The following is an 18,464-nucleotide window of genomic DNA, read 5'->3' as shown; positions in this document are numbered from 1 at the left end:
CTAAAAGTACTAAAATCTTAATCTTGATTACAGGTTCATTCTATAATTGGTCAGTGACTTTTTTATTTTACCTATCATAATAATTGCTAGCAACTACTGGGTATAAAAAAGATGCTGCTTATTGAACATATGTACTTGTTATTCCATCTGAAGGTCATTTTTACTATTCCCATTTATAGATTGGGAAACAAGGTCTCAGAGGTCTCCCTGCTAGCAAGCGGCTGAGCTTGAATTCAAACTCAAATCTCCATGTCACTAAAGCCCCCTTCTCTCTAGAGCCATGGAATCCCTGATGTGGTATGTGGCCTCTAGGTTAGTACTGGATCAGTTTATTATGCTAAAGCACATTTGTCACCTTAAGTCTTTTCTCCACATAAGCTAAATATTTTTCACAGTTTTTCTGTACTCACGTACTTAGCTTTTCACATCATGTGTGGTTGAACATTCTATTGTTTGGTGGGGATGTGACTTGTCTAATTGTTTGGAGAGAATCTTACTTATCTACACAACGAAAGAACTCCTTGAGAAGTGGAACTACTATCTGTACATTTGCATTCCAGCTCTAGTTGCAGTGATGAACTCTTGCTATAGTACATTACAAAAATAAGTCATTGATTGGTAGGTTGAGTATAATTGCTTAATTATTCTCACCTGATGAATTTGCAGAATTTGTCATTCATCACTCATTCAAGCCTTGAAGTAGCCACTGGGCATATAGTGATCAATATAGACCATCATGTATTACTATACTTGAAGGGCTGTGACCTGGAAAATCACAAGCTGGTATGTTATTGCAGAAGGAATGAAAGTGAAGATGAACTAAAGGCATACGCTTTAAAATAATGGACTTTTTGATAATCACTGTAGCACAACCAGAAATTTTTGTTAATGAATTGTTCAATTAACTTTTCTGAAGCCTAAAATAATTATACTGTTATTTCTTTTGCATATGAATAACTTATGTTTGTATTAATCCCTGATGCATTTACATCTCTGCCCAAATGATATCATACTCCTCCTATTTAGTAGGGAAGAATATTTATTAGCGTATTCTTCTCTAGATTGATATTACTGATTCTTTTTTTTTTAAATAAAGATGGAGTTTCACCATGTTGGTCAGGCTGGTCTTGAACTCCCTACCTCAGGTGATCCGCCTGCCTTGGCCTCCAAAGTGCTTGGATTATAGGCGTGAGCCACCACACCCAGCGATACTACTGATTCTTTTAGGAAAAGAGAGTAATTCCAAAGTTACAAAGTCAGGCTTACAGTATTCTCACAAAATGTCTTGTAATAGCTTCATGTGCTATAGGGAATCTTTTTTATTTAAAAAGTACTCCCTTCCTATAATAACTTTTTGGCTGTGGAATTCCTGATACAATTTGTTTTGGTTATTCTGAAAAATTCTGAATCTTCCCTAATACCTTTAGCAATAAAATAGGAGCTGATAAAAATTATGAAGTGTCTTTGAAGCTGGCTGAGCATCTAGACCTAATGAGTGCTTAAGGCTCCATGTCAATCTGGAAAGTCACCTGGTGAAGTACCCTTTCGTACTTTTTAAAAAAAAACCCTGTCCTGTTCCATACTTTAATCAACAACTCAACAACATAGAAAGCATCTACATAGTGTTTTCAGACGACATAAGCCCAGAAAGGATGGCTTCTGCTACCTATGCCTGCGATCATGGTTCAGAATGACTTCAATAGGCTGCAATGCTGGATGGAAACCAACACAATGAAGTTGAGCAGGGAATAAGTGTACATTTCTGCTTTTAGATTCAAAAGGCAATTGCGCAATTACAGGATGGGAAGCAATGAGCTTGGCAGCAGTTCATGTGACTAAAGGCTTAATGTGAACCAACAGTAGGAAGTGATGGCTTAAAAAGAATGAATGTAGCCGTGTGCTTCCTCAGTACAAATATTAATAGTTCACTGTAGTCTGTACTGACTGCACTGTATCAGGAATAATTTCATTCTGAGCACATTTAGGAGACGCTTTGACAAAACAGAGTAGCTACTAAGAGGGTGCTGAATCCATTCCAAGATACATTTATTAGACTCCTGTTTGGGGCAGGCAATGTGCTAACCAGGGAAGGCAATAAAGATACAAAGAGACGTTGCCAGTCTCCAGCCTCAAGGAATTGAAAATTTAAATAGAGAGCCAGACAGGTACACACATGACTATAAGACAAAGCGTCCCATGAAACCAAGAAGCACAAAGGAAATGTGGAAATTCAGGGACTGGGCTAGTGGTCGGATTTCCATAGGAAATGAGGATGACAGCAGAGGAAGCCTTAAGAGCAAAGAAGAGACAGAGACAGGAAAACTCAAGGCCTATCTAGGGAATACTGAGTAGTCTGCATTGCCTGGCAGAATAGGGTAGACCTGCGTAGGAAATGAAGCTGAAAAAAGAAGGTTTGGACCAGAAAGTGAGGACATTGACTGGTAGGCAGTGGGAGGCATTACAGGTTGATGAGCATCTGAAAATAATGATATATGAGGATCAGTTGGAGAAATGACCCATATTCAGTCTGAAGAAAAGAAGACCAAAGTCCCCTGGTAAATGCATATCAGGCTTGCTTTGGGTTCCTCCAGAAACAAAAATTTATCTCAAAGGGAAAGTGTTAAAAGGAATGTGATTTTAGATTTCTAAGCAGTTTTTTTTTGATCAAAGCTGCCCAGTGATGAAGACTTACCCCAGAAGATTGTGAGCACCACTGTGGCAGGACTCAGAGAAAGTTTAGTAACTGACACTCTAAACAGAGTCAGGGGAGGAACGCTGCAGCTTCACCAAGTGGCCTGGGCATTCTAGGGATTGCCCATGGTTCTTGCAATGTGTAATTATCCATGGCTGAGGTTTTCTCTTTCTTCTTTGACTTAGGACATCCATTAGTATTATCGCCTTCTGAATAAAGCCACCATGTTATGACTCTACAGTTCAATGAGAGATGTTAAACTAAGTCAAGTGCAGGTCCCCAGGCTGGGACAGTAGCCACTCACCATGACTGTGGCACTTTACAACTTACACATCTTTTTTTACGGTGATATATGGCTTCCTTCAAACATGACTTTAAGCAGATTACCGTCACAATTCCTCATTGGGTAGATCAAATGCAAATCAGTGATTGATACCAGTCTAGTGTGAAGAAGAATTTACTTTACAGAGAATCTCCAAGGCAGCAGGCATAGTGATCAAACAGTGGGCTCTGGAGTTGGAGGGACTTTAGATGCCAGCAGTGCCACTTATTAGCATGTGATCCTGAGTGAGGGACTTAACCTCGCTGTATTCTAATCTGTAAATGTGGGGTGACCATTTTTAGCCCCCACCTTGAAGGGTTCTTAGGAGGATTGAAGGAGGTGAAGCCCTCAGTGCCGTGCCTGGCAGTGGGCTGTAATTTGACCCCTTTCTTATGGTTGACAGTGGTGTTTCAAGGAGCCCTCAGGAGCTAAAAGTACTTTTTTAAAAACAAAAATAAAAACATCACTGTCATCACATGCCACATATTCTTACGGCATCACATAGGTTAATTTATTGAATTCTCAAAAACATCCATTTACCAAAAGAGTGAGAACTGACATACCTTGACCAGTCTCAGACTAGTAAGTGGGAGAGCCAGGATTCAAGCCAAGCAGCCCTGGAACTCACATCGATGACAGCCATTTCCCTCCAGTTCCTACCAACACATTTCCGTTTTCCTCCAATTCCATTTGAAATCACTCTGCTAGATAATTTGATGTGTTTTATTCGTTTGGGCCAGTTCCACAATAATTTTTAAAGTCCTGTTGACTGTAATAAATACATCAAAGGCTTAATGTTTATGTCCTTTGCCAGAGTACCAAGACAGTCCTTAATAAATGTTGAAGGAATGCATGAATAAGTGAAAAAGTTTTTATTGTAGAAGTAATGAATAGTCGCTTTTAGAAGAAGCACATTATCCTGAATGTAACTTCAGTATCTTTACTGACTCATTCTATTATTTGTGATGAGCCATAGTCCTTTGAATCCTTCATTTAAAAATCATTGTTTTGTACCTGGCTTCTCTTTACCTTCTGTGTAGGTCTTCTATTCCATACATTTTTTTTTTTTTTTTTTAAGAGATGGAGTTTTGCTCTTGTTGCCCAGGCTGGGGTGCAATGGCCAGATCTCGGCTCACTGCAACCTCCGCCTTCTGGGTTGAGGCAATTCTCCTGCCTCAGCCTCCTGAGTAGCTGGGATTACGGGCACGCGCCACCATGCCCAGCTAATTTTTTTGTATTTTTGGTAGAGATGGGGTTTCAGCATGTTGACCAGGATGGTCTCGATCTGTTGACCTCATGATCCACCTGCCTCGGCCTCCCAAAGTGCTGTGATTACAGGCTTGAGCCACCGCGCCTGGCCTTCCATACTTATTTTTAACAGCATGTCCCCAGTTCTCTCTCTATCTCTCTCTTTTAAAATCATTTAGTGGGACTAAATTTTACTCAGATGTATCCATCCACTAATTGTGCTTGTTCCAAACCCTGTATCACCAACAACCAGTCTATTCCTAAATTCCAGATTGAAGAGTTATTTTACCAACCATCTCATGCAACTCAGGCCAACCAAATGTTACTTCTATATCCTTTCTCTGTACAGCCTCCTAGACCCCTGAAGTCTAGTCAGGAGAAGTGAAGTTTGATATAAGGGACTGTTTACAATTTTCTTGGATAATTTTTGGGATTCCTAAATACCCCTTGAAAAAAACATCAGGTTATGAAGCCGAGAAGAAAGTATGCACAGGTATTACGAAACTAAAGTAGAATGTGCAGAAACAACTCCCACCTATAGAAGGAAGAAAGCTATAAAATGTTGTGCCACTAGCTGTGGAATATATCAGCAATAATTCAATTCCATTGCTTCCCTTGGGCCTGGGGGCAAAAATGTAGCTTTTCCTGTTCCAAGGAAAGAATGTTCTCTTACAATGGTAACCAGAAAAAAGGGAAGCCAATTGATTCGACAGTGTTTTTACTCTATGAAGTGACACTGCTTGATTGTTAGGCTCTGGTCACTGAGAGAATAATCTCCCACTCCCTAGGTGGGACCATTCTTTTATAGATTAGATAAGAACAACTGATGAGCTTTTAAATGCTAAGAAAACTAATCAGAACTGAAAGGGGGTGCTGTTAGACACAGCCCAAGAAATATGCTGACTGAGATAAAAGACCCTTCTGAATTTTTTCTCCATCCCACCATCTTCCTTTGCTTTCTCGTCTCCCTCTCTCTACTTTTTCTCTTTTCTCTGTCTCCTCCTACCTGTCTGTATCTCCACAATCTTCCCTTTCTCCTCTCCTCAGCCCCAGCTCTAACACCAAAGATTTCATTTTGCGCACTCTACTGGCCAAAGTGTGGACCTGAATTTTTAAAATGTATTTTCTAGTATTGTAGGTAAGATTCACAGAGCCGGATTTAATTTAAAAAATAGACAAAGTGGTGGTTCACGCTTGTAATCTCAGCACTTTGGGAGGTTGAGGCGGGTGGATCACCTGAGGTCAGGAGTTTGAGACCAGCCTGGCCGACACGGTGAAACCCTGTCTCTACTAAAAATACAAAAATTAGCCTGGCATGGTGGTGGGCACCTGTAATCCCAGCTACTTGGGAGGCTGAGGCAGGAGAATCACCTGAACCTGGGAGGCAGAAGTTGCAGTGAGCTGAGATCGCACCACTGCACTCCAGCCTGGGCAACAGAGCAAGACTCCCATCTTAGATAAAAAAAGAAAAAGAAAAAAAAAAATAGACAAGGTGAACATGTTTTATTCCCTAGTTGTTGTTGTTGTTATTTTAAAGAAATACATCTGTTTGAAAAAATCTTAATTTCAGCTTCAAACAACAAACTTAACTTCAGTCCATTGCAGAGTGCTGAGGTTGGATTATGATTCCAGAATCTTTGCAGGGTGTGGGTGGGCACAGGTGTGTGTGGCTCCTTTGACCGCAAGAATCTGCTGCTCCCCAGCCTCATGGCTGGGCCTGGAGTCACACTCCTGCATCAGCTGTTCTTTGGCAAAGCAGGGGCAGATTTAATTGGTCTTTAACATTCATATATTGCTTTCAACTTCTATGAGGCTTTCATTTCAATTCCTTTTCTTCTGTGAGGGACAGGCCTTCCATGGGAAGAAAGGGCACCCCTTGAGTCTGACATGCTCTGCAGCCAACTTGAGAAGCCCTTTGGTTAATTTTGGACAAGTCAAGCTTGGTTGTGGAATTCGGTCCCATTTAGCATCCTGCCAGCTAGAAAACGTGCTGTCTCCATCATCTTCCCAAGACAGTCATGCGGGAAGGTCTTTTCCCTAATGAGAAACACAATCCAAAGTAAAGACGGCTTTTGTGGAAACTGCAAACTACTCATCCAGTGGTCAGTTGTAAATCACGGTTCTTTGGGGAAAAAAGGGAAGACAGGCTGGGGCTCTGGCCCTCAAAGAACTTCCTCTCATTAAACCAAAGCAATTTGCTGCTCTCCCCAGGCTCTTTCTGTACGTGAATTCACTACTTTCCCCGCTACCCTCAGAGCTCCTGATGGTGCTGGTGAATGGGCACCACGAGGAGGCATGGCTTTCCACGTGACAGAGGTTTCTTTCCAAACCCAGGCTTTACAGGTAGATCCGAGCGTGGCTTTCGTCAGCCTGTTGCCCCCACTGCCCAACACACACTTTGCTTTTTGCTGCTATTTTCTGTGGTCCTGGGTTTCTGAATCTTGGCAGGAGGACAGTCATTTCTTTGTGCTCGGCTGTTACAATGAGGTAGCCAAAGAAAGGGTCTTGGTCTGAGGCTGTCAGCTGTTACTAATCACGACTCCCCAGCCATCATGGGTCCCGCTCGCCTCTCCCTCTTGCTCTGCTTAGCACACATAAAGAAGATGAATTACTCCCTGGTTCCTCTTCAAAAAAGCATATTGTGCGGCACATTCCAATACAGTGAGCGAAGGATGGGCTCATGTGAAGGGTAAATGGGTATCCAAGTCACCTCGCAGCGGGGCTCGCGCAGGCAGCCGTGGGCCTCTCTGAGAAGTGAATTTCAGAGCTGCCCCTTCTGAGAGTTTCCGACATTGCTGAGAGTGAGAGGAAGTCCCTGCGGTGGGCTTGCTGGCAAACCACATTAGTGGAAAGATCGCCGGGCTGTGTTAAGCTGTCATGAGAGTCAATTGAACAGTCAAGATCAGCGTAGAGAGAAATAAAACTTGACCACTCAGAGGCCGGTACGGGCTGCTTACCCGGGAAAGGCACTCTCCACCCCAAGGTTAAGCCAAAGGCGCTAGTTCTTTGGCGTTAGAGGTAGCGGTGATGGAAGCTGTGCCTCAGTTTTCTCTCATTGCTTCCAAATTAAAGTTCATTCTTAAAGAATGACTATAGCCAGAGAAAAGGGATTGTCTGCTTTGTCCTATCAGACTGAGGATACAAGTGATTTATTTGACTTTCTCTGCCACTAATAATGTCTTCACCACTGATATTTTTTCCACTTAACAATCTTTCAAAAAAGAATGTTTCTCTTTCGCTTTTCTGCACTTCATTGCACTAGAGCTCAAAGAAAAAGACGTGTTGACAAGTTTTGAGGGTCAAATTAAAAAAATCAGTTTCTCTGCTAAATTATGTGTCATCACAAGTGGCAAATCTGTAAGGAAGCTTCACTTGGTGTTTTCATGCAATGCAACGTTACAAGGCTAATAAAATGTCATTTTGTGATATTATAAACAGCCATAATGGGAAGGAACCTTTGGCTAGGTGAAAACACATGTGAAAATGCTTGGGACTGTGATTTCTGCAAAATTGTTCCCTGCTCTTCATGAAGATGGTTTCATTCTCTTTTACCAAGAATCACTGATAAAAGTAAATTGCTTTCTTTGCCCCACATTCCATGAAGTGAACCTATCTAAAATGTATTCCCTTGTTACAACATCCATAAAATTTCTGTTCAAGTGGAATGACCCGATACCAGATATCAGTATGCTCATTCTGTGGGCTCCACTAGTGAGATGAAGCAAGTTTTTGGATATGATGGGCAGCCCAAGATCACAGGAAGGGAAGACTATACATAGTTCATGGTTCCTTTTTTTTTTTAGATGGAGTTTTGCTCTATTTTACCCAAGCTGGAGTGCAATGGTGTGATCTCGGCTCACTGCAACCTCCACCTCCGGGTTCAAGCAATTCTCCTGCCTCAGCTTCCCAAGTAGCTGGGACTACAGCTGCATGCCACCAATACTGGTTAAATTTGTATTTTTAGTAGAGACGGGGTTTCACCATGTTGGCCAGGCTGGTCTCGAACTCCTGACCTCACGTGACCCACCCACCTTGGCCTTCCAAAGTGCTGGGATTACAGGTGTAAGCCACCATACCCGGCCCATGGTTCCTTTGTAAAGCCTCTACTATTAACCAAATGGGAGTTTATACCAGTGTTTACAAACTTTTTTTTTTATCAAAAACTACAATAATAAATATATTTTGTATTGCAACCTGGTAATCACACATACACACAGAGAACTGAAAAAAATTCTCACAAAGCAATACTTGCCTTTACCACATGTGACACCCTGTGATATTTTCCATTCTCTTTGATTAATTGATGAAGATACTAGTCATGACCTACTAAATTGACTTCATGAAGGCACACATTTAAGCCATAGCCCTCTCTTTCATTCCCTTCTCTGCATTTCTATTTTCATTTATTCACTCATTCACCTGTTAACATACAGACAGATAGAGCCATAGCAGTTTTGTTTTTTGTTTTTTGGTTTTTTTTTTTGAGATGGAGTCTTGCTTTGTAGGCCAGGCTGGAGTGCAGTGGCACCATCTCAGCTCACTCACTGTAGCCTCCACCTCCCGGGTTCAAGCGATTCTCCTGCCTCAGCCTCCTGATTAGCTGGAATTACAGGCATGTGTCACCAAGCCCGGCTAATTTTTTTTGTATTTTTAGCAGAGACAGGATTTCACCATGTTGGTCAGGCTGGTCTCGAACTCCTGACCTCGTGATTTGCCCACCTCAGCCTCCCAAAGTGATTATAGGCCTGAGCCACTGCACACAGCCCATAGCAGTTAATTCTATATGATGCTCATCTGCAAGAGGGAAATTCATTAGCAAAGGGGAAAATGATATAGGAGTGCCAGAGGAAAGGCAAAGGAAGAGATAGCAAGAGGGTGCCCATTCCATGGTGGTGAGTAATAAGTGGACATTTTCCAGCCTCCTGGCCTTCCTGACCAGCTGAGGGCCGCCATTCCAGGAACTCATTCCCAGCTCTGAAAATGAAACTCTGGGTGATGCTGAGTTTGCATTGTCACTCTTTCCCCACAAGGTTTGTCTCTTATTGTTCCAGACAGAATGAACCTCATTAGTTTGGATTAATTGGGGGAAGATCAACCGAAATTAGTGAGTCAGAATTAGAGTGTTTAAACAAAAGCAACGTTAGAATTTGTAATTCATATAGTAACCCAATCTAAGTGTTAAAAAAAAAAAAAAAGCGTGTGGTCTCTGTCCAGCACAACAACAAAAGCAGTAATAAGAATGGCTGTTTACAAAAAATGATTATGGAATACCTTGTCCCTCTATGTGCAGACACTGTGCTAGGCACTGAGGCCACCGCAGTGAATCAAACAGATGGTCCTGCTCTCTTGGCACTAAAATTCTGGTAGAAGGAGACATAGAATGGACAAAACTGTCCTTTATCAAGGACCTACTTTGTACCCTTTAAGTGTGTTTTCTCTAATCTTGCAATGTAGATATTATTAGCTTATTTTCTACATCAGAAGTAAGGCTCAAAGGTGAAATAATGCTTTGTGACCAGCTTGTTTATTGTGTACCTGCTTAATGAGTAATAAGAACAGGTACATAGCAAACATTTGTTGAATGCTTACCATGTGCTGAACACCAAGGGCTTTCTGTATGGAAGCCCCTTTAATGCCAGTGAAAACTCTATGAGGAAGCTTCAATTTTTCACTTTCTACAGAGGAGGAAACTGAGACTTGGAGAGGCCACAGGGTACTGAGCCAAAAGTAGAATCCAGGTCTTCTAATGTCAGAGTCTGGGCTCTTACCCACTATGCCACTGTGTTTTAGATTACGTTCTGAGGCTCTCACTGGCTTACTAACTGTGAGTGAAATTGTGACATAATCATTATTTACTAACAATTTGGAATCTAACTTTTAAAGATTTGTCTTCAGTTCCAGAACCTTAGAATTGTAGTACTTGGCAGTATTTTTACAAGATAATCTATAAAGGAGCCAGAAGAAAATATTTTTGTGCAGGAAAACAATAAAGTTCTAGAGAGAGATTTGAAGTGACTTTCTCCATGCTCCCTCCTCACCTAGCCCTGCCTTTCCTGGGTGAGTTTCTCCACCCTCTTTCTTACTCTCTCCCTAGGATGGCAGTGTGCCCTGGCTCCAGCAGTGGGCAGCTGCCTAGGACACAGGGGCCCATTTTTTAATCTGTAATTATGAAGTATATTGTATTTTTAGAGTTTGATTTTCTTATTAAAAAGAAAACATCTTGTATTCACATGAATACAGTACACATTTGCGCTCATCCTTGCTTTCCTTGTAAGTTTGCCCAACTCGAAATTCTAGGAGGATTGAGAACAGGCAGCTTTCATTAGATGTGTGTTTGAGAAACTCATTGTGGAGAAGGAGTACATCTAAAATAAAAACTGAAACAGAACAATCTTCTTGACTCAGCAGTTGCCATCCTTCTTTTCTGTTCCTCCTGGACCTGGTCCAGTGGCCCTGGAAGAACAACGAAACATCATGGGGATAAGTGGGAAGACAATTCAAAACAGAAGACTGCTTCTCTAGATTTCGTGTTTCAGAACTGGAGACAGGAGCTGCTGTGGGGAGTATACTGATGCATGTTAATGTCCAAGACATAGATTTTCTGCAGACAGGAGAATAAAATCCATGCCAGTGATGAAAACTTGGGAACTTGGCACTTTTTATGTTCCTTTAATACTTGACTGAATATATTTTTTATTTATTCAAGAAGTCATATTAATTATTATACCAAAAGAGATCTAATTTACAATACAATCTCACAGAGTACCACACACACATTTATGAAACATTCCCTCTCTGCCCCCCTAAAATCCCATGAATTTGGTGCATATCTGTTGTGACAAACCAATGGCCAAAAGACTATCTTTATAATTACCTATTGGTGCAAGACTCTCTTCCTTTCCTCTCTCTTCCAAGTGACTAGTGCCTAAAATACTCAGGTATTTAAAGCAAAGTTTTAATCTTTTACTTTCTAGAGAGTGTCTTATTCAGTCTCCTTCTGATACTTAACTCATTGTTGAACGGAAGTAGGTTCGCAGAAATGATTGCTTGCTTGATAAGTGGTTATTTATAGGTAGATTTTTAGAAAAGAAAGTAAGATTCAAGTGCTCACAGCAGCCAGCAAATATGTAGGGCTCTCCACTCTCCATTAGAACGTGCTCTGGGCTGTTTTTCTAGGATGATGAAGAGTTTGCACTGATAATATCAGCTCTCTAGCTAGTCCTTCTGGTGATCAGTGTTGCTCAGCTTGACCTCAAAGTAGGTTTAGGGAATGCTGAGTAATTGGATGGAGTTTTTTCACAATTATATTCCTCCATAGAATTATCCTCAAGCCAAGTGGCTCATCTTAGCAATTAGCTCAAATGCAAGAAAGTTAGAGAAAGTCAGCATGGAAAACAAGCAATTAAAACACGGGTGACTCCTAGCTTGTCCATAAAAAGAGAGGTATAGCAGTAAGAATACTCTCTTGGAAATGTGGGTTCAAATCCTGCCACTGCCATTTATTAGCCGTGCAACATTGGGCAAGTTATTTAACTTCTCTAGCCTCTTGTTTCTTCACCTACAATATAGTATCAACAATATCTGCATTATAAAATTTGTCATGGAATTAAATGATTACTACCATCAATCAAAGATAGGACTTAGCAAGTGAGCCTTTGGACCAGATAAAAGTTAACTCAAAATGGACAAAACACATATACAAATATGTGATTGTAATGGAAAGAGCCATTATGGTACTTGTAGCAGTAGTACAATATAGTATTTCTTTGGATTTCAGGGGGAGGTTGATTCTGAAGACAGGTTTTTGTAATAAAGATGTCATGATGTCTTGAATTGGGCTAGTTTAGCTAAGTCCAGATCAAACGAAGAAAAACTAGTCAAGATCATTATCTTTACCACTTGCTCTGGAATGTGTTTCTCAAATATGTATTTAGATGAATGTATGGCAGCTGTAACACACTCCCACAATTACCTAAGTACCAAAGTAACTTCCTATCTCCCCATCATCCCAAGTGCCCTCTTCTCCCATATATTTTAAAGTGATAACGCTCAATGTAAACTTCCTTTCCAAACATTTAGGGCAGTTCCTGCTGAAGTACCCCTTTCTACAAAGTGATTTAGTAGCTTAACCTTGCTCCAGACACTCTGACATTTTTGTTTAGTCTCTGGTGTAAATGTTAGACTCTCATATTTCTTTAGGTTGGGGAAAGGAAATGGCCACAGAGTTTAGGTGAGGGAGAGAAAAGCGATGTCCTGCTCATTCAGGGTTTGTCTTCCAGAGTTCTTCCTCCATTTTCCTGATTCCACCTGTATACAGGCCATTGTGTGTGAACAGACTGTACACATCTGTCCTGTTGTTGCCCGGATGACAGTGTACTGCCTTGTTCCTGGTGGTCTCATTCGTTTTACAAGCCAGGGTACCTGGAACAGAGGTGATCAAGTAACTGTGTGGGACTTCGATCCCCCTTTAAGGGAAGGACCCACATGGAGATGTGGTTAATGAATATACCTCCCTTACCTTTTTTTGGCTGAAACGATAGCAGCTGCTACTTTATTCTCTTTCAAAGGATAAGGGCCAGTATGCAGAGGTGACTGAGGCCTTTGATTTGATTATTGAATCTCCTTCTGTGCTTTTTGGAAAAAAAATGCCTTGATAGTTGTCTTTAGCTATTTAGAATTAGAGAGTAGGAAGAAAGTGCTTTCACACTGGTTTTTACTTTAAACATTTTTTAAAAACCGATAAACTTTATTTCCTAGAGTCGGCAACCCCGTAGCTGTGGGTACTGGGATAACTTTTCCCATCCCTCTCCGCATGGTGCGAGGAGGGACATTTAAGCCTCATTCTTTGTTTGCCACTTTGGTTTCCAGTGCTCTCTTCTTGACCACTTAGCGCTCTCTCCAAATAGCTGTAGGTCGAAAATAGTGGGCAGGAGCGTCAGAGAAGAGTTGGCGTGAGAACGGAACAGCATCACAGAATAGAAGGAGAGTGGGAAAAAGCATCTCGGAGGAAGAAAATACTGCTGCCTGGTACTCCCTGGTCCCAGAGATATCCGGCGTATTGTGCTTGCACCACTCGCCGGTTCCACAGGGAGAGAGCTGGAAGACTTGCAGGCGCTGGGGTGACAAGTTCAGGCACTCATGGGAAAGAGCGTGTGCCCCTTCTGAGAGAAATCATTCTGAACGCAGCCAAGCCAAGATATTTTGAGATGTGATTCAGACCTGAGAACGAAACTGCGGGCGGATGGGATACTTCGGTTGGGAACAGATTAGCCCATTTTTAACGTAGTTGAAAGTGTTGAAGTGGTGCCATCCTAACAAATGAATACTTAGCCCCGAGTTTTGAGAAAGCGGCCCAGGATGAAAGAGGCTGAGTGCATGGCATCAAAGCCAAAGTTGGCCTCCTTATCGGTGGGAGCTGCACTTGGTTTTCTCAGAGGCAGAAAGTGCACTGAACCTAGTTACGTAAGACCCGAGTTCAAGTTTCCATTCCATTCCACTTGGTGTTAAGTAAGTCCTCAGACTGTTACTTAATAGCTTTTAAATCTGCATTCTAGATTGTTAAAAATACTAACCTATGAAATACTTAGGGCTTATAAAGAAAATTATAAATGGGGGGTCCAAAGTGGCTCCCGCCGGAGGTCGTGGCACTTGCGAAGGCGAGGTCATGAGTTCAAGGCTAACCTGAGCAACCTTATAAGCTCAAACTGATTGGCAAAAAAAAAAAAAGAAAATTATAAATGATACAATTCAAATACAAATGAAATAATAAATTGAAGGTCATGGCTCCAATTTCCACTTAATTACCGTTGTACTAGGATTTTTGAGAAAACCCAACCAGTTATCTGGCAATCGTAGACACTATTTTTATCAGTACTTTATCTTCTAAATATGAAAATATTTAGAGTTCACACAAACTCTAAATATGTTTGTGTGAACAGGGCCACTACCTAAATATTAAACCTTCATTAGAATCAGATACTCATTATTGTAATACAGCATAATTTTTTAATACATTTGTGGAAACACAATGTTAAATTGTAAAAAATAAAAAGCTCAATTAACTATAATTGGATTATACTATAATTGGATTTTAGCGGGATTGGGGAGGATAAAGAATGAAGAAAAGTGAAGATACAGCTATTAAAACAGAAGAACCCATATTAATATAGATAACTTAATCTTTTGAGAGTTTTGTATCTTTTCCAGTAGTTTTTCAGCCCAGAAAGAATCAAACTGTGTTCCATTAGCTACAGCCATTAGGAAAACCTTAAAAGCCATGCCTCCTTTTTTCTCTAGATGCGATCTTTCCTAGATCTCAGGCTTTAAAGACATCCTGAAAATGAGGGAAAGAGGGATGTTTAGCATGAGATGAGGCATCCCAGACCTGTGGGACAAAGTAGAGGAAGACAGGGTGCAAGAATGAGAACTGTGCCAAGATAATTTTTAAAAAATTTTTGATTGGATGAGATGAAATGAAATAGCAGAGAAATTATTTGAGAACCTTATAAACCCAATGTCTACTTTAAATGCAAATTGAAGATAGTTCAGCAGGGGATCAGAATAATAGTTTAAATTGTGCATTAAAACATCAGAAAAGACTCCCAAACACATATATAAAATAATTCTTTTGAAAGAATTTAATGGCAGTTAATCTTTGTGTGAATTACTGCAGTGCTTGAATATGAGGTAAACTTAGATTATCCTGCCAGAAAAATGCTTTAAGTACTTCTTTACACACACAGGCATGTGCGTGCACACACACACACACACCACTCATACTTATAGCTTCCCCAACTAGTAGCAACCTAGGAAAGAATCTGATTGCACTTTTAGACCATTAGAGAACGGCATTGATTTGACGATGTGGAATTAACTCTTGGGACAGAAAATGAGTGGCTGCATTTTCACTGGCACCGCCAATGCCTTGTCATTTCCCTTCACCTTGTAAAATTTGGGGCCAGTTTCTCATAACATGTATGAAATTCCATTGCCAGGTGGGATGAGGGTAGGGGAGTATAAAGGAAATGCTGTTCCTATTGTCTTCCACTGGAGAATTCCCTGGACTGACTTCTTGAAAATCTTCTGTTTGCCTCCACCAGGAATGGCGGCCCTAGATAGTAAGGCATCAGGGAAGATGGGGATGCGAGCTGTAGTCTATTACATGACTACCACCATCATTGCTGTGGTGATTGGCATAATCATTGTCATCATCATCCATCCTGGGAAGGGCACAAAGGAAAACATGCACAGAGAAGGCAAAATTGTACGAGTAACAGCTGCAGATGCCTTCCTGGACTTGATCAGGTATGTCCTTACAAGCCCGTCCTTTGAGGTATATTTTGACCATCAAGCCCCTCTTACTGGGAAGCTGATCAAACCCTGGAAGGGGTGTCTCACTGCACCAGCCTTGCCAGGCTTGAAGTGAAGGTCATATATCTTTACTTCTTTCTGACAGAAATTGAAGAAAAGATCCATTTTCTGATCTCATATGAGAGAAGTGAGAAGAGCAATGAGAGGAGGATTTTGAGAGTCTTGCTTTAAGGATTCAGAATCTGGTCACTGAGTTCTCTCAACTATGTAGCTCACCTTGAAATTTTAATACTTCTTAACCTATTTTTCTTAAGTCCTGTTCTTAAAGGCTTGTTTTTATTCAAGTATGGTGTGTTCTTTGGACACTTATGATTTAGAACTTGTGATCAGTATTACTGTCCACTATGCGCAATGCATTATACACAATTTGGTTCCAGAGGGACGTTAGAGATCATCTTGTCAAACATGTCCCAAGGTTTTCCTTTCATACTATTTATGGAGAAAGAATTTGGCAGGTCTGTAATAAAATGATAAAGAATGGCTTCTTTAATGTTGTTTTATGTACAAACCAAACATTGATTACAAATGAGTCTTATCTACTACTTGAAACAGACTTGGTAATAGAGTTGGCCTTATGCAGAACTGTGAAGTAAGCCAAAATTCAATCCTGGCACCTTCCTTCTTTCTCTCCCCTACACACCTGCCCTTGCTCAGTCAGGTCCTGGCAGGAAGCATACCACATACTCAAAAGGAACCTTGAAGAAGGTTTGCCAAGATGCGGACAGCCTTAAAGGAACATACAAAGGATGGTGAGGCCCCTATTGCATTAACAATAAGGAACTATTTTGTTACCATCTTTAGCTCTGAAGGGTCAAAGGAAAGGAGGTGTTACTGGAACCCAGAAAGAGCTATAGCCTCAGGAGAGAAGGGCCCCAGGGGCCCTAAATGGAGAAAGGGGGCTGCCGCCAAATCTATCCAAGAAAGCCCTAGGAGAATACAGACTCCCTCTGCCTGTGACCTGTCAGTGCATGCCCATAGACAAAGCCCATAGGAATAGGAAGCCAAAAGGCAAGAGAACTCACATGCTGTGGTCCATTGAGGCCAGGTTCCCAGGTCAGGAGAGTGAATCTAGAAGGACAAAGGAAAAATATCTCAGCACAGGCCTCTAGATCCCCCATCTGCTTAGCATTCTCCTACCATTTAGTCCCTCCCAGCCTGTCTTCCCCAAGACTAGCTCTTTCCTCCCAGCTTCACAGCTAAGTTACCTGCAGAATGACTGGGTTGCCAATCCTAGATACCTATCCAAAGGGTTTATTCCCCATGGATCATCTGAAGGAAATTCCTCCATGCCATCTCAAGGAATGGGTCTGTGGCAGGTAAAGTCAAAAGAGATTTGGGGAGCAGAGGATACCTCCAGCAGCACCTTTCAATTCCCACCACGGGGGACTTTGCACCATCTCTATGTATGTAAACACTACCCAACCCCAAGAGGCCTCTTCTTGAAAGTCCTTTTTCAGGGAGTTGATCACAATGATCTGTATGCAACAAGCCACCCTATAATGTTATTTCATACCAAGCTGACATTCAATAGCTGTGTTTTTATTTAGTTCATACAATTAATTAAAGCTTTTAACCATTTCTTCATGAACTTTATTCTCAGAGAGTTTGGATTAGAAGTATTTTATTATATTACATTTTCTTTCTCTAAAATTTTTACTCCTTGTTTGAAGAATTGGAATCTTGTCATCCCCAGTCTGGCTGATCCATCAGAGAACCATGTTTCTGCCCTGCCTTGCCCCAGTGACAAATGTATCCTGCCCACAAACAATTACTTGGTTTGAGCATTTATCCTGGAATCTTCTCCTGAATGCACATTTCTGTCAAGGTTGATAGCAACAACCCCATACAGCATGATAGGAAGAAAAAGAAAACAGGATGGTCTAGTAGGAAGGAAGGGACAAGAGTCTCTAATATTAAAATACAACTTTAATAACATGCACCTGCTGGAATATTGAGCTTAAGATAACTGCCAGGGCATGTCTCCTTCTCCCAGACTTTCATCTTGAAGCCCTAATGATAGTTTAATCCAATCTCCTCTTTAAAAGATGAGTCAACTGAGACATAAATTGGTGCCATGACTTGGCCAATGTCACACAGCTGATGACAGACATCCCAGCCAGAGTGTCTACCTCACTCCAACCCCTACAAATACAAACACTGTTTGACACAGTCTCGGAAGAAGTAACAAACACTGCCACATGGGCTTCAAGTTGGAATTTCTTAGGTCATCCCTCCATTGGCTACCAAAGACCTGCAGAAGCTTTAGCAATTCAGTGCCAAAATCCCATTCCCCAGAATGCCTTTGGGAGGCTTTTCTGGAGAACAAAATTCCATAGGCTGACCACGATTTTTGATTCAGGACATTTGTTTCCTAGACAAGTGGCTCAATCACCAAAATGACCACCATTGAACAATAACTCAGCCATTAAGCTGACAATAAAACGCATTTCCATTCTCACTTTGATTATTCCTAGCAGCATGGTCTTTAATAATATAATGGCTGAATGAAGAAGCCCATTGGCTGACAAGAGGATAAATGAGTCAAATTTGAACTCCCCTGAAAATATGAACTACTTAGGGAGGACCATATATTCCTTTTCAAGTCATGATATCCACTAACATTTTTCTTTTTCCATTTGTTGCTTGATTCAATGCAATCTTTACCTTACACATAATGAAAGAGAAGTTAAGGAGTAAACTTATTTCTTGGAAAATTTTGCAAGTGACTGTTATTTTCTTTGCAGGAATATGTTCCCTCCAAATCTGGTAGAAGCCTGCTTTAAACAGGTAAACACTCTACAGACTCACCTTTGAAATTCCTCTTTTGTATAC

At 41.1% G+C, this 18,464-nt stretch overlaps 1 protein-coding gene across 1 annotated transcript in view; it reads left to right on the top strand.

Annotated features, from left to right (window-relative positions):
* Positions 1–18,464, top strand: part of SLC1A3 (solute carrier family 1 member 3) — an 82,546-nt gene that overhangs the window by 49,980 nt on the left and 14,102 nt on the right. Inside the window, exons 4-5 of the mRNA XM_054252295.2 lie at positions 15,362–15,566; positions 18,377–18,419. Of these exons, the coding sequence (XP_054108270.1) occupies positions 15,362–15,566; positions 18,377–18,419 (248 nt within the window). The remainder of the gene's footprint in view (positions 1–15,361; positions 15,567–18,376; positions 18,420–18,464) is intronic.

The sequence above is a fragment of the Callithrix jacchus genome, chromosome 2, assembly GCF_049354715.1.
Source record: "Callithrix jacchus isolate 240 chromosome 2, calJac240_pri, whole genome shotgun sequence".
NCBI classification, from domain to species: domain Eukaryota; kingdom Metazoa; phylum Chordata; class Mammalia; order Primates; family Cebidae; genus Callithrix; species Callithrix jacchus.
The sequence above is the reverse complement of the archived record's forward strand: the minus strand, read 5'-3'. Positions and strand labels throughout refer to the sequence as shown.